The following is a 16,203-nucleotide window of genomic DNA, read 5'->3' as shown; positions in this document are numbered from 1 at the left end:
CCCTTTATTTTTTCGTTATTCAAAGAAAATGCCCCTGATGTTCATAGGGCTTCAAAAAAAAAAAATAAATAAATAAATAATAACCTACTGTACCGGCTTCACCGTCTCCTGTTTTTTAAACATGCAAGTGCCTGGATGCTGCGCAATGTAAAAGTTATAGGATGGTCCTAAAAAAAGATTTGAAATATATATTTCAGACTACACTGACACCATAGGATTTCTGAATAATCAGAGCTGGGACATGAGCAAAATGACTAAGTGTCAGAACAATTTAGCTTTTGAACCCTAGTAAGTGCACTTGTGCATTGTTAACAGACTGACAATAACACAAAGAGGATGTTTTAGGCACGGTTTCGTTACGAGGTTTTATGCTTCTGAAGTACAAATCGGCACTATAGCATCTCGCGCCCTTTAGAGCATCCAATTTTCCGATGCTGCCCAATCGATAGCCATACAATGCTCTCACCAAGATAGTGCGTGCCAATCCATACAAGGAGCAATACTCAGTGACACACATTCGCGGTCTGGCAGCATTATACTGATATGCCCCTCTGATAAGCACTTATCAGATAAGCAACAAAGAGTAAGCGATGCGATCCGTTTTTTTTTGCCGGAGATAACAAATCAATGTGTCAAGCACTTCTATTCTGAGCAGCGGCATTACAAGTGCCGTTCAGTTCATTCAGTTGACAATAAAGGGTCCACTCAACGTACCTGCAATTTCTGAACTATATTACGTCAGTGTCGTACGTTTTGAGATTCCAGGAAGTGACATCCGCATGATGACATTACACTACAAGTCTGCATAACAGTGGGCAGTGGTAGTAAACTGCATCACAGACCACAGAGTTAGTTGTGCAAACGTCATGGGACAGCTAATGTGCCTACCTGAACATAAAAATCAACCATTAATAGGCCTCTGTAGCCTGCCTTGGCACTCCAGGGTACCTTAATTAGATAAGTGTCGCAATGCTCCATCTTAACAGTTGCACTAAACGCAATAAAGCTAGACTGTTTTACGCTATGCACTCATGAACACTAACAATTCTGCAGTCCAGATTCTGTACGGTGCGCTCTACCAAAAAAAGGGAAGACATGGCTCGCACTGTGTGTGTACTCTAGCTGTGGATGCTAGCAGAAGTGGTGATGATGCATCAGGCGTGTGTGTAAAAATGCAGCACACAAACTGTTCGAAGCTGTCTGCTGCTAATTTGGGCATTTTGATATATCTCTGAGCGGGAAATTTGAGCATGTTTCGTGCAACGAACCACTATTTGTATATTACGCTGTTACATGTTACTTATCAGTATTCGTATGATTGCCTCATCGAAGCTTTATGGAAATTATGGCTTAAGTTTAAGGCCCACAAACAAGCTTGGTATGCAGGCATTCTGCTCCCCCATTGAAGCGTGGCTGTGGCATCTGGCAAGTGAGCCGAGCAAAATGCTGTAGTCACTAATACATCATGGAAGGGTTCACGCGTAAAAAATTGCTTGTAGACCAATGTAGCCGACATGCCAGTGAGTGGCGGTCAACTATGCCACATTAAACACACTGAATGCAGTTTCTACAGTTCGATGTCCCCAGAACATGACAGATGTTAGTAATGGAACAACGAACAGGCAGCAGTTATGTTTGCCCTTTCGAATCTGGGTGCAGCTGCGTGCACACGTTCAAATTTGGGCTGCAGATCCATCAGCGCTCTGCTGCCCCGCAACAGTTGCTAGTAATGCACGCGGAGCATTACAGGTAATGCAAGCGTCGCTGTCTGACGTGACACGGAGTATGTTCTATTTTGACATCGCTGCCGCTGCCACGAGTCTACGGACACAGGCTTTGTTGGCCCCGATAGCACGACCTATCAAGCACTTTCTGATGCTATGCATTGTCTGTGCAAGCCTCAATGTAATGTCAGACTACAGACTAGCCTTATGAATGACGGCTCTTAGTAACTTAGCAAGGAAGACTTGGCCATTGAGACCGGGCACCAACCTTGAGCTGATTCATGGCGGCTGCTTCTTCCTCGAGGGCCCTGCGCACGCTGGCCTCGTCCACGCGCACACCGTTGATCTCGGCGCCTGTGCCTCCAGCCGAGCCAAAGGCACTGCTCGTGCAAGAGAGCGCCGACACCGCGCTCTGCACGTTGCTGTTCACCCTGTTCGGTCCGCGTAGTGGGGGTGCGAGGAGGGAGGGAAGGAGGAGGAGAAGAGGCATGCATGCAGCCATCACAAACACAAGCCATGCGGCGTGCACAGCGCTGGCAGCAGCATGCGCTGCTTTCGAGGTAACCCCTTCAGGTGCTCATTATTTCTGACTGTTCAACGCCCTGAATAATTGTCGTTAATGAGCGTAAGTTGGTGGAATTTACATAACACAGTCCTGCACAAAGAACCACTGAAGCAAAGTGTAGAATCATACTTTCAAGGACGTTTAAAATGTTAAAGAACATCAAACTGTGCAGTTACGTTCAATGCAACTTTTCGCACACAATCATACTGATCACCTATCTAACATAAAAAAACAAGTTAAAGAATTTTGGTATGTATATACTACCACACGATAACACACTGACACCATTGACAACCTCCCATACTTCTAAAATACAGATGACTTGGCGCAGGCCTTATGGAAGACTGTGTGTATACAATACATTACATTCTTAAAAACAAATTTTAAGGTTACTTTCCTTTGTGTAACTGTAGATGGGACCTGAAGGGGTTTAATGGGCTTTCGCAAAACAAAAATAACATAACCAGAGGCTAGCACACTAACTTACAACAGAAGGTCAAACTGGCAGACTTGTGGCAGTCCTTGAAACACCTACGGTGCACTTCTGACTAGAGGGGTAACAGAACAACTTAAGATTTCCACCAGACGAAAATAAATCAGTCTTACAAGAACCACAATCTATATGTGAAGCTGGTACCACTGTACAAATGAAGAAATGGGCATTCTTGCGCAACTTTCAAATCAACAGTGCTTCATTTATCAAAATCTTGAACAAAGGACAAAATTAAAGCAGCTACAGAAAGGTGCTGCAGCAAGCAGTGACAGTGAAAGGGCCTTATGCAAGTTTTCACAGGCTGGTTGCAAGTAAAACAAGGGGTAAACAAAAACTGGGTGGCTCTGGTGAAGAGGGGAGGGTTGCCCTAAGCCACAAAACCTTCAAGAGCAGAGGTTCCCAAAGTTGAACTGAGAAAATACTGCACACTGCTGCGCTCGCACAAAGCTTATGTACGACAAAAGTGATAGAAGTTCATGGCACTACAGTGCCCTACAACAATTACAAGATGTTAGGCGAAGCTTCTGATGCTGACGTAAATGTACGATGCATCTAGTACATTCCTACAAGCTGCTTGTGAAACTTGAGGCAAGTCTCAAGCATACTTGTTCTTTGGCATAGCAAACAGACTCGCCGAACTAATAAAATATGCAGCTCGATACTGTACAACAGTGGACAGTGCCACTTCCTTGAGGTTTCAAAATGATCAATGAGGTATGGGGCCAATTTCCGGAGCACAATTGTACAAGACTAGCACTTAACCCCTCAACTGGAGAGCATGTCTATAGACTGGCTGCCAAGTTGGCCACACTATGGTGAGCATGCCTCTCCGGACGCGCAACTACTATCTTGCCGCATTGAAAAGCGTAACTGAAGCGACATTTTTATTCAAGCAGAACGTGCTCTTTGAAGGAAATTATGAACTGTGGAGAGATGCTTGTTGTCGAAACACTGTCACATTGCTTTTGTAGAAAACAAAGTGGTGAATACGTGCTTGTACACGTGACTAATTGGGCATGGGAACTTGGGTATTTGGTGCGAACTTGGCAAACTACTACCGAACACTGATTGAGGGAAGGAGCAGAGAGCTCAGGCATACACCAAAAAAATGCTGCACTGCTCAAGCATAGTGACAATTTTGATATGATTATGTCTTGAAAGTAGAGTGACTGGCAACGAACCCTGCGACATATATTTCACTATAAAATGAGCGCAACATGACAAATAACTAATTTCTTCCATGTCGGTCCTTCTTTTTTTTGCTAAATAAAAATTTTGAAGAAGAGGGAACAAGCCAAATTGTTGTCATTGAGTAAATTTCCCAGATGAGGGGAGCTAGGTGCACGCAACTATGCAAGTGCTAAAAACTGAAGTGCATCGCAATACGACACTGAAATCCCTGCAGAATCCATGTTGGGAATCCCTGCTCAAGTACTTAAGCAAAGGAGGAGGGCAGATGCCATGGCTGACCTGGTCGCAGAGGTGGCAGAAGTAGCTCCTTTACGCCCCTCCAAAGCAGCCAAGTGCTGCTCCAGGGCATCCAGCAAACTGCTGGGAGCCTGAAAAGGACCAAGACCCAACAGAAAGACCACGTGAAGCGGAGCTTCGTGCAGGGCAAAGCGCAGGAACCCACGGCACACGGGAAAACAGCTTCCTTACTTTTTGCCCCTTACCTCTGACGTCCTATTGGCAAAGCTTATTAGGAACACTTCAAAGTACTGTAAAAAGAGAGCAGAGACGCGCCGCGGCCCGCGATCTGTCCCCACTGTCTACTGACACCCCTGGGCATGCTTACCTTGGTGAGGTCGGGGATGTCACCTTTGTCGATACCAACAGTCTGAAAAAGGAAAAGAAAGGGGGGGGGAAGAGAATAAGAACCATACACCACAGTGATCACTTTTATGCGTGATAGTGTCTGTAGATTCTACATGGCTGAGGAACAGACAGATGCAAACATTTAAAAAAAATATTCGCCAGAAAATTCATACTTCAAAAATGCAGACGATATGCAACTAACAGTATGGAGATGATAATCGTTGGGGTTTTACTTCACAAAATCACGATGATTATGAGAGGCATTGGGCCCTGTAGTGGAGGGCCCTGGAAATTTTGGCCGCCTGCGATTCTTTAATGTGCACCTAAATCTAAGCACACAGGCCTCTAGCATATTGCCTCCACCGAAATGCGGCCGACACGGCCGGGATTCGATCCTGCGACCTTCAGGTCAGCAGTCAAGCACCATAACCACTAGACCACCGCGGGGGCTCAGTATGGAGATGAACTAGCAAGTCTGTGGTCAACAACAACAGTACATACAAACCAAACAGACTACAGTTAAGTACAACTTAAGTCAGGGTAGGCAGAGCCCTGATGCGAACAGTGGCAGCCGACGACGTCGCTGACTAAAACAGTCCCGCTCATGCACTCTGCAATGTTCTCCGAATGCGGGGTGTCCCCGACACTGTTGCTTATGAAGTCAGTCTAGAGCTCTTGCTCATTGGTGCAGGCTTGTGTGCATCTGCCTTTGAGGTGGATATGCTGCTGACTTCTAAAGTAGCGCCCGACTAAACTGTCTCAAGACAGAAACAAAAAAAAAAGAGAGGGAGGGAGGAAGAGGAGCCATTTCACTTTGTTAAAGCGCATGACAGCGGTTACACAGATTTTCAACGAAGGCATGAACTCATTGTGCAGAGCTTGTGGGCAGATATGTTTGCCCCCAGCATCGCTTTCACATCGTGCGGTTAAGTGATTAGAGATCCAGTGGTGTCCTAAAGGAACATGTCCTACAGGCAGGTATCCGCGAGAAATTTGTCATCCCAAATGGAAGAATAGTTAGAGCACAGACGAAGGGCAACTCACCTCGGCAACCTTGAGGAACTCCGCTACCCGGTCCATACGGATGAGGAACTTTTTGTAGATGTCCAAGGCCTCGCGACAGTGCTTCTTATTCATGTCGAAATATTTTTCTGCACAAGTGAACACAGCATGCGACAAGACTTACTATAGATCCAGGGCAATGCAAGCTGACTGCGTGTGATCAGTATGGGTACAACTATTTTGAAACTGTGTAGGCTTTACCACCCCATTATCATTCCAAAATGTTTCAAATCTAGTAGCATGCGCAAATCGTCACTGTCAATGAATTGTGTAACTGTTCCCATTAAAGGTTCCTTCACTTGGGCTGATATAAATGTAACTTGCAAAGTTTTAAAGGTATCTCCTAAAATTGATAAAGTTTTGAAACTTCCATACAGAATCAAACACAAAAGATCAGACAGTGAACTGCAAAGAATAGCAACTTCGAGGATTGAAGATTATGTGGAGCACTATATTGAGCGTAATGGAAGCCACACTACGAAGCAGAGTGCAAGCTGTAATGCGTACAAATTTACGCATGGGCAACCCTCAAGACATGTACAACAAACAAAATGTTGCATGGCCAACCTATAACAAAGACTGTTGAAGCTGCTGTATACACTGATTGCCATACAGCAGCTTCAAATCAACTTTTTTTGCACTATCATAACAAAATACAAAAAAAACAAGTGAGCGAAATTAAAAAGTATCTCTTCATGTTCCTGTCCCCGTGCTCCCATGCTAGTTCAAAAATCGTGAAGCTTTATCATCAGGCACAGTTCCAAGCTTTCACATTTTTCTTGCATAATACTGTTAGCAAGTGCAAAGCCAGTTGCAGTAAATAGCAGATATTGCGCAGGCAGAAAAAGACGTGGAGAGAATATGACAGAGCACATCAAGCAACATCGTAAAACACGGGGCGAAAAGAACTGATCAAGGAACGGTAACTAGGACTGTCTCGTTAATGATGCGTGCTATGGGGAGAGTTCTTTGTGCCTCCAAGTGATGATGTATATTCGCATCGTCAACACCCTCATGGCAGCACACACGCGGTAGTACCTACAGAACTGCCCCATCATCTTTTTTGCTCACATGTCATCCTATGCTAGTAATGAACAAAACAAAGTAAATTTGAGGGCTCGTTTCTTTGACACCAGCAGACAATGAAAACCAGCAGATATTAAAGCCAAAGAAGGTATAGGAGACGTTAATTGTGTTTTCAAGTGTATTGTAGTAATTGTGATACAGATGTGAAGAAAGTAAAGTGGACGAAAAGACAACTTTGCTCCGGCGGGGACCGAACCTGAAACCTTCAGATAATGCACCCGATGATCTACCAATTGAGCTACGGTGGCGGTCGTCCTCTCGTCCACTTTATCGGCTATTTATGTGCACGCAAACCTGGGTGACTTAGCACCACTCATAGCCATGGTGGTGAGTGCAATGCTTAGAGTGATACGAAGCTGTGAAGGGTGGTGATGAGCGATAGAGGCAATATACAGAGTATACCAGCACGCACCGAGCAGATTAATGATCCCATCGTTGTAGCAGGCAAAGAGACGTATCAGGTCCCGGAACAGCAGCATGAAGGCTGAGCTGATCACCCCATTGGTCAGGTCATTCGCTGTGCACTGAAAGACGACACTTGCTTGGCTCCCTGTCGGCCCGGCAATGCCTTCACAGGCAGGTTAAAAGCACTCACATCAAACTCAAGCAGAGCGTCCAGTTGACTTTGCAGCGCAGGCACTGTCTTCAGCAGCTGTGTGCAAGAGAATGGAAACGAACACAAAAAGGTGTAACGAACGCCTCCTCAGCTCTCGTTAAAGGAAGCAAGCTAAAGAGTTCGGTCATAGACCGAAAATTTTCAAAATTTTGAATCTTCCTAGTTATGAGGTTGAAAACTTAGGGCACAGGCATTTCTATCTGCTCACTTCAAATGCTAAGTTAAATCAATCCCATTTAGTTTGTATTTCTATGCATGCCTTTCTCAAAAGGTTTGAAAGATCACTTCCTCAAATATTACTGAACAGGGTATCAAAACGTTTGACAACCCAGCAGCTAGCGCTCTAGCAGAACATGATAGCGTAATCGGACCGTGCTCGTATCGCCTTCACAAGCCTGCTTTTACTTCTTGGTGGAGACCTAAACCGTGCCGCAAGGAAAGCCTAAGTGCAGACGCCATCTAGCTCCTATCTTTATTTGCATCTTGCATCTACCTCGAATTTTCGCTCACGGACAACGCCGATTTTTCGTTCACAACCAAAGACACAGACACCGGATTTTCTGCGAAACGAGCTCTTTAACGCCGTCATGTTAATAAACAGACCAATCTTATTGCTTTGTGTACCATAAAAAGGGGCCTCAGCCATGGGCGTCGGCAGGGGGGGTGCAAAAGGGGCACTTGTCCCCCTCAAGCCACACCAGCACTTGCCCCCACCCAAGCTACACCAGCGCTCTCCCCCTCTTCCAGCCGCGATGCAACACAGGCTTGCACCCCCCAAGACAAAATCCTGCCGACGCTCATGGCCTCAGCTTAAAAATCTTGCATAAATTTGAAGGACCAGTTGCATAAATTATGCAAGCTAAACAAAAATTAACCACACATTCAAAATAAGCACGCAATTTACACATGTCCACAAGTTTTCAGAACCACACAAAACAACATTTAACGAAGAACTCTTGGCTTAAGACAAGTCTACCGATAAACATGTAGCGTCCAGCCATCTTTAATGAAGCAAACATATTTTGCAGGTAGCACTGTTTCGTTGCCACTAAAACTGCTGTGACAAAATTGCCTGTTTTTGTCTATCATTCAATGAAAGTTGTCTTGCCTGGTTCATCTATATATAAATGTCACCTACTGGAAGCAAAGCCAGCCACTACACATGTTCACTGTGCTGATAATTTTCCTGTCCCTTTGACAAGCTACATTTGGGTACAACTTTAGAAGGCAGCTACATTTACTTCTCAAAGACTGATGAATGTGAGCCTTCACCAATGGGTGCGCACTCTAGCCGGACGGCCGGTGACTTTGCAGTCTGGCTCATGAGCGGGACTATTTCTTTAGTTGCAGAGGCAATTGGCAGTCATGCTTTGGTCATATGGGTGGAGCCTTAAGTTGTATCCAACTATAGACAAGCAAACAAGATAAATGTTTCTTTTACACAATGCTATCTGAAAAATGCAATACTGTTAAAAAATTTTAGCAAGAAAGCAGTGGCAAGTGCAAATATCTTTTAAATCTGGTGCAGCAATATGCAAGCATGTCTGTTTTCTCTACAACAAAGCAAATTTCTTAAATAAGCATATAGAGAAAAGAATATTTTAAAGGACACCGCACAATTTACAGCTTTAGCACTTATCGGTAGTCCATAATTCAGAGCTGGAAAAGCAGCCTAAGCTCACCTTGTCAGTCGGCATGGTGCGCAGGGTTCCGTCTTCTTTGCTGCAAAGGAAAAGTTGTGAACATTCATGTAAAGGGACCGTTTCACAGATATACACAAGCTTTTAGAAAGCCTTTTTTTCACCAGCTGGGTAAATTTTTTCGTCAACTGGAAGTTTATTTGCCAAAACCACGAAATGATTATGAGGCATGCTGTAGTAAGGGGCTCCAAAGAGAAGGAGCTCAATATGTCAAAGTTGCTAGAATAAAAATTCAGGTCACCATACATGGAAATGTAGCTCTCCCATCTCCCAATTTCCCGGACAAATGGGGGAGGGGTTCTGTGGAAGTCAAACTAACAGTACATTGCTATTGAAACTGCCTGAGGTGCGGGTCTTGAGGAGTTTTTTTTTTGTGTGTGCGTGAAAGTTATTACTATGCTGTTTCCCCATCCATATTTGACAATGGCGGTCCAAGAAAAAAAGAAACAATTTCCAACTCACCCCCTTTTCACCTTGCAGAAGTCAAACGCCACAGTGCGGTAGGACACCGCCTTCTCTGTCAGGTACTTGGCATAGCGTCGGATGAATGTTGACATGTCAAAGCCAGCTGGGAACACGAATGTGTATAGCGCGTGTAAATGCAAAAGTTAACTGAACACTCGATTTTAAAAATGCATAAGAAATGTTTGCAACAACAAACCCATATCGCCAGATGCTGTAGGGAATGAAAGAAAAGCACACCATTAGGCAACTGCAATGCCATTTAATAAGACTGGGCAATATTTGCGCTAACTTGGCGCTGGGCCTGTGTACAACACAGGCAGTGATGTTCCCAGCATGGCAGCGGTACCTTACTGGGGTAAGGGAAGCTTACCGGGGTAAGAAGCAGGACCAATTGCTGCCAGAGAAGTGAGGTGATCTCTGATCAGACCTTTGTTACCAAACACTGGTGATGGCAATCTGAATGCACCCGTAACACACAGTAGCAAGATTTCCAAGCAAGCTTAGGACTGTTGATTGGTAGTAACCAATTTCCACCAAGAACATACAAGTAGTATCAGGTCATAAGGAAGCGTAACAATAGCCTAAGCGTCTGCCCATGATGATAGAAGTCACTAATAAACAAGCACCACTAGGCTAAATGCTCTCCAGTGTTGCCACAAGGTCCTGCAGTACCTTAACCCCTTCCATGTGATGCGATTATCCCGAACCTCCAATAAAATAGCGAAATGGTTTAAATGACTCAGGTTGCGAACGCTTTTCACTTCTGCCACCCAAATAAACTCGTTCCTGCTCTCACTGCCCCATGGATTGTGCTGCACCAGCTACCAAAAGCATGACGAATCACAGAGACAAATTCAACTCATACATCACATGGTTAGGAGTTCAGAAGTATAGTCAACTGATACATCGCTACTTTTACCAAAAATGCATAGACAGGCTGCTCGTCCATGGCATGGGTGGGGTTATATCTTAAAGTGGCCCTGCAACACTTTTCCAAGTAATCATGGAATGGCTTCATTATAGGAGTTTATTGCCTCATGAATCGACTGCTGCAAAACCTTATAGAATCCGTCACGTACGAGTAGAGTTACAGGAGATTTGTTGCGCGCTTTCTCTCTCCTTTCGTACCAGCGAGCGCACTGAAAGTTACGCGGGGGGCAATGATGACAAGAGGGCAAGAAGCTACGTCCGTTCGTCAGCGCGCGTCATGATCTTGAGCACTTTCTTTTCTTCAATCGTGCGACTTACTTTCAGTGTGTCACAACTGCTTCCCTTTCACAAGATGCAGAATGAAGGCAATTACGGTCAAAAAAATTTGATACCGATGGGGCATGATCGTAACAAAATGACCTGTGTGACTGGCATACGGGATGTGTAGCCAGAAATACACTCCCCTCAGACATGGCAGAAGTTAGGGAGAAGATGAAAAATTTTTGTAACTGGAGCCAACGTTTTGACAAGCCTTTTTCTTCAATGCAGCGACTCCTTTGAAGACTACAAGACTGCTTGGCAAAACGTTGGCTCCTGCGACACACCCTCAAGGATTTTGCATTACGCCTCAGACATGGGACATGCGACAAGTGACATATGAAAGAGGGTAAGGGGCAGATTTCAAACAGCCACATTGTGAAGTGTCAACCACTTTTCTGGAAGCTCAATCCAGTCAGTTGCACCTGCCACTACACCAACAATCCCACTCCATGTACAAAGTAGAGGAGAAACTCACCCTGGACACCAGTCTTGTCCACAAAAGTACCCAGCTGGAACGTACAGTTGCTCGATGCCAAGTATTGGGTGAACCTCTGCGAAGAAAGCAGTCATCAGGGCAAAGCCCCACAAGTGGCAGTCCAAGCCCAACGCACCTCGTTGCCATAGCACATGAGGTGGTGTACAGTGACCAGGGATTTGAAGACAACCACCCAGTTGGTGTTCTGGGCACGTTCAATGAGCAGGTTGGCCAGTTGCGGGATCGAGACATTGGGCTCGTTCGTGCAGTGTAGCAAGTCTGCAACCCAAAACCATGGACAAGGAATAAGATGTTGCTCCATGCACTACAGCGAAAAAAATGAGAAACTTGTGCACTGAAAAGGGGGCATGTCAGTAATAGAATATTTTTCACAGAGACTGCAGTATTTAGAAAAACACCTTAAGAGAAAGAAAGAATCAGCCTGTGGTCCAGCACTACTAGTGTCCTAAGTTATACTAAAGTTATTGGCATGAAAGGTTTGTGGTGTACAGTATTTGCAAAATTCTGAATGCTCATGCAGTGCATGTTTGCAATCAGTGTTCCATTATAAAGTGCAGCCACTAATTGCACAGAAATTCAGGTTTTTCTTTCTCAGTTTCCAATACAGAGTTAAAGGAGTGCTGACAAAATTTTGAAGGAGAGATAACTGGTGGGATAGATTTTTTATGGACACACACTCATCAATACGAAATATCAACGGATAATACAGCCTAGAACATATTTAAAACCAATTTTAAAGTGTGTGACATGCCACTGCACGCGAAACGCGCCTTTGGTTTTCGTGTAAACAACCAACCGCCCCCTGTGTCAAGAGTATGTGTTGGCTGCCACGATCCTTGTGAGTGCTCTCTCCTAGCAGACCTTTTTAACGGAAAGAGGGGGCAGACTAGCACAGGTGTGCAAATTCTGATGTCCTTGCCTCGGCAGTGCATTTTAGGAGGGTCACGCATATTTGCAACGCCTCAGAGGGGATTATAGCAGCACCAAGGAAGCCTTCGTTGAAAAGAGTTGTCAACGCAGTGCTCACGTGCACGCAGTTTTGTGTGCTCACGTAGCCAGATATGTTTACACGAAAACCACTCTGGGTCCCGCCTCCCTCGGCACTCTGAAACCGAAAAGCGACTGAGCACTATAGTCTCCAAATAATTGACCGTCGCGCGCTCGAGCAAACGAACTTTCCAGCCGTGATAAGTGGGCCGTTAGCTACCTATTGCAACAGAGAAAACAATATGCAAGATTTTTGTGTCAGTGCTCTTTTAAACCCCCAGTTCAAAAATATAGCATGAGATCTCACAAAAATATGGGCAGAAGTTAGCGAACAATATTGCTTTAATAAACCTGAACTCTTATTAGAAATAAGTAATAGCAGTTTGGCAAACTTCAACAACTGCTGCTCGACTGCTGTTAGTACAAAGATCCAGTGAGGTTAATGGTTTATGGCAAAGCTAAAGTGTGTTGCAGTCAGTCCAAGGAGTTGCAACGAATGCTTGTGACCATTATAGAATAGCATGCCATTGTGCCTTGAGCACTCTAACAGTACATGTTGACACCGGTCCCCAAAAACAGTCCTGGTCAGATACCTACTCGGTTTAACCTGTTTAGTTTCACCGGTTACAAATGCGTGCCAAGCTGCACTCCTGCAGTAAGCTAAACTACCACGTTTGAGTTTTGCATATGCAACTGCTCACTGCAGCCGATACCGGAGTGTTGTAGGCCCGTACAAAGCGAAGAACAGCCACATGCCAGGGAGCCTAAGCGCGCCTGTCAGAAACTGAAAACGCGAAGAAGTAACGCAGGCACGGGCTACAGGGGCTTTACAGCTGTCGGCAGGAGGTGCAGTTGAGCTTCTTGGGAGTAGGGCGAAACTAGCGACCAGTATGTGGCAAGAAGTGCATGCACAGCATCGGGATAACGATGTGAGCGTGAAGGCGGCCTTCCGAAAGTCGCTGCACAAGCGGGCGACGGCCAGCGAGGGATTTTCGGGGGGTGGTCGAGAGAAAACTCCCTCTGTGTATCGGCGACGGCGGCGGAGGGAGGCGGTCGCGCACACGCGACATTTGAGCCTGCAGTAGTAGGCTGCAAACAGGAGGGTGTCATGCAGCAGTGCGCAGCTGGGACCGGGAGCCGAGGGCCGGGGGCGGTGACAGCGCGGCGGTGGCCCCTCGGCGGCGCGCACTGTTAGGCTTACAGCTCGGGGCCCACCTTTGAGCGAGCGCCGACCGGCCAACAAGCGTGAGCGACAGGCAGAGGAGCAAGGCGGCCCACTTACAGTCGAGGTGTTTCTTCTTGGGGCCGATCACTTCCTCGGTGGTCGCTTTGCAGACCACCCGGGCGAGGCCTTGACCCGCTATGGTGTGCCGGGCTGCCATCAGCCGATCGTTGAGGCTCTGGCCGGACATCTTCGACATCGGCGCTGGCGAACCGGGCTACGGAGACGGACCCGCAAGACAGCCCTGCGACACAAGAGTGTTGCCCCTGCTGCTGGCACAGCTCTCCTCCTAGGCCCCAAACACACGCACCAAGCGGTGGGCAACGAGAGAAAAACCGTTCACGTCACCGCATGACGTCACTACGGCCTCATGGTCTGCGCTGTCCAATGGTGATGCTCACCATTGCCCCCACCTCCTTTCACCGTCGCCTATGCAACGTTTCGCTTGCACAGGCCGCAAGTCGCAAACACAGCGAAAAACACAAAACAGTAACGCTTACCAAAATATCGAGATGCTACCAAATCCACGCCTCAACAAATGCGCAAGTGCGCACGAGGTTTGAGGCGCGCTAGGTAAGCGCGAGTGGAAGCACAAGGTACCGCAACTTAACCGACAGAAAAGGCGCCAAAATTTGAAAACCAAAACACGGCGGCCAAGCTCTGGCTTCGCGGATGTCAGCCGCACATAACGCGCTGTGCGAAATTATTTCAACTGTTTTGCATATCGGCCACGTGGCTCGACGACAGCAAATATGATCTCGAGAAGTGGTTGTTGCTTCCGCCGCGTCTGCCAGCAGCGCGCCTGATGCCCGCACGAAATTTTTAGCTTCGATCAATACATCCACAAAGCATCTGCGGAGCTGCACACAAGCGATATGCGTTCTTTCGCAGGATTTTGCTTATTGCGCTGTGTGTCTGGCGCAAGGGGCACTGCGGCCGCGCGCAGTGTACCACGCACTGTATCCTAATCAATTGTGGCACACCAGATACAGCGAAGGATCGGTGCAACGCGTCCCTCATAATTCGATATCTTGAACTTGTCCTTGCCGGCGTCCCGGCCTATAAAGGTCATTTGCTATTAGGGCTCCCGATTTTTGCGATGTTTGCGCAATCGCCAATCAGGGCGCAACAGTTAGGACACACAGTCTGGATAAATTGAATTTTGTGCCCACCAATTTTCGTCTCATCTTTCGCACATAACTATAGTAAACACGATGCTTAACTAAAATAGCTCGGGTGCAGACTTTAATTCATCATTCATGCATGCAACTTGCAGTGCTGGATAACTACAATCCCTCCATACATCCTAGGAAAAAATATTAGGAATCAAAAGATTTTCACATTGACTTCTTTCCAACTTTTTGGTGTAACAGATACACAAAAAGGAAAACTGTATTCATTTCGTGTAATTGCTGCAGCTTCTTGCGTAACATCATTTTAACAGTTATATTTATAGTAAAAGATTATGGTGAAGTGCTCAGCAATTAAAACACGATAGTCGGATGGCATATGGTGCCTTGCTTTCTTGCACCACCGTTAAGTACTGAGGACACAGATATAACTCACTATAGTACTTAATGAAAGAAAAAGCCTTGCTCCCACATTGTGACAAATTTGACTCCACAGCAAAAACTCGCCATTCCCCAATGACTCAAAAAAAGCCCCAGCTGTCATGCAGACCAACTAGTGTTTAAACTACTGAGCACTCTACTTACTTTAAGTGCTGATACCTTGAAAGCTTGTAACATACATTAATTAAGCTCTGCTTAAATATTGCTTCATGTGGAGTTAGCAAGCAAGATGTTGCGTTTTCCTGACCAGTACGTTTTGCACGAAGGACAACAATGTCACACTGAAAAAGCATGTGTGGAAAATACTAGTCCCGTGTCACATTGTCGTCCTTTGTGCAAGAAGTACGGCGCACAACTGAAGCTCCGGTTTCAGCAAACTGCACCATACTGGTACTTCTTGGTCTCCAAAAAAAAATAATGAAGCAGGAGCTCTATATGGAGTGAATCGCATAAGTGGGGAATCCAAAAAAAAAGGCAGAAGTTCAGGGGAAGCTAGAAGGGCTGAAAAATTCGTTGACATGAGGTGTCGATAGGGGCTCCAGCGACACTCCATGGTCACGAATAAGTGGGGAAAAAATATAAAACAAGAGACAGGTGTATACATCGAGTGCTAGTTTCTGCCTAAAACTCAAAATCGCGAATTTGAAACAGCCGCATTTCAATGTAAAGAAACAAAGAAATGCCTGTGCGATTGCATTTATGTGCCGATTAAAAAACTCCAGGGGGGTCAGAATTAATCAGGAAATTCCTGTTAATGTGCCTCAAAATGATACTCTAGTTTCAGGAATGCAAAAGTTCAGAATATTTTCATTAACACCGTGAGCTAATATAATTGAACCTTCTGCGTAAAAGTGCCAGGTTCCACATGACCTGGAGCACATATATATGTAGTAACACTAGTGGCCACCGTGGGTTGGTACATTCACTCGTGAGTACATTGACTCACGTTTTCTCCAACACTAATTTTGCAAGCATGAGATAGTCTGTTAGTGAGTGGTGAAGGGTGTGAATGAACACATTGATAGGAGTGAGTAGAGCAAGCTTGTGCGAACATTAGGGTGAACAGGAATGAGCGCTGGGCTGGTATATTGTAGTGATGCATTATGCTCAATTCTATGCTAGTCTCATCATCCACTGCTCAAGGCCGGCT

The 16,203-nt window shown here is 45.7% G+C and overlaps 1 protein-coding gene across 14 annotated transcripts in view; it reads right to left on the bottom strand.

Moving 5' to 3' along the window:
- LOC119396764 (phosphatidylinositol-binding clathrin assembly protein LAP) overlaps nucleotides 1-13,818 on the bottom strand; it is a 31,651-nt gene extending 17,833 nt beyond the window's left edge. For 4 of the 14 annotated variants that reach the window (XM_049417218.1, XM_049417221.1, XM_037664074.2 and 1 more), the window contains exons 1-12: nucleotides 13,543-13,817; nucleotides 11,389-11,531; nucleotides 11,253-11,328; nucleotides 9,524-9,629; nucleotides 9,044-9,083; nucleotides 7,341-7,397; nucleotides 7,158-7,269; nucleotides 5,642-5,748; nucleotides 4,578-4,619; nucleotides 4,456-4,500; nucleotides 4,253-4,341; nucleotides 1,993-2,155 (exon numbers count right to left, since the gene is read on the bottom strand). In XM_049417218.1, coding sequence (XP_049273175.1) covers nucleotides 1,993-2,155; nucleotides 4,253-4,341; nucleotides 4,456-4,500; nucleotides 4,578-4,619; nucleotides 5,642-5,748; nucleotides 7,158-7,269; nucleotides 7,341-7,397; nucleotides 9,044-9,083; nucleotides 9,524-9,629; nucleotides 11,253-11,328; nucleotides 11,389-11,531; nucleotides 13,543-13,681 — 1,119 coding nt within the window. In that variant the 5' untranslated portion in view covers nucleotides 13,682-13,817. Of the gene's footprint in view, nucleotides 1-1,992; nucleotides 2,156-4,252; nucleotides 4,342-4,455; nucleotides 4,501-4,577; nucleotides 4,620-5,641; nucleotides 5,749-7,157; nucleotides 7,270-7,340; nucleotides 7,398-9,043; nucleotides 9,084-9,523; nucleotides 9,630-11,252; nucleotides 11,329-11,388; nucleotides 11,532-13,542 lie in introns of all 14 variants that reach the window. The other 10 variants (XM_049417228.1, XM_049417229.1, XM_049417223.1 and 7 more) reach the window with 9 other exon arrangements.
- Nucleotides 13,819-16,203: the final 2,385 nt, after the last annotated feature.

This window comes from Rhipicephalus sanguineus, chromosome 6 (assembly GCF_013339695.2).
Source record: "Rhipicephalus sanguineus isolate Rsan-2018 chromosome 6, BIME_Rsan_1.4, whole genome shotgun sequence".
Taxonomy (NCBI): Eukaryota; Metazoa; Arthropoda; class Arachnida; order Ixodida; family Ixodidae; genus Rhipicephalus; species Rhipicephalus sanguineus.
This window is presented reverse-complemented; position numbering and strand designations above follow the sequence as displayed.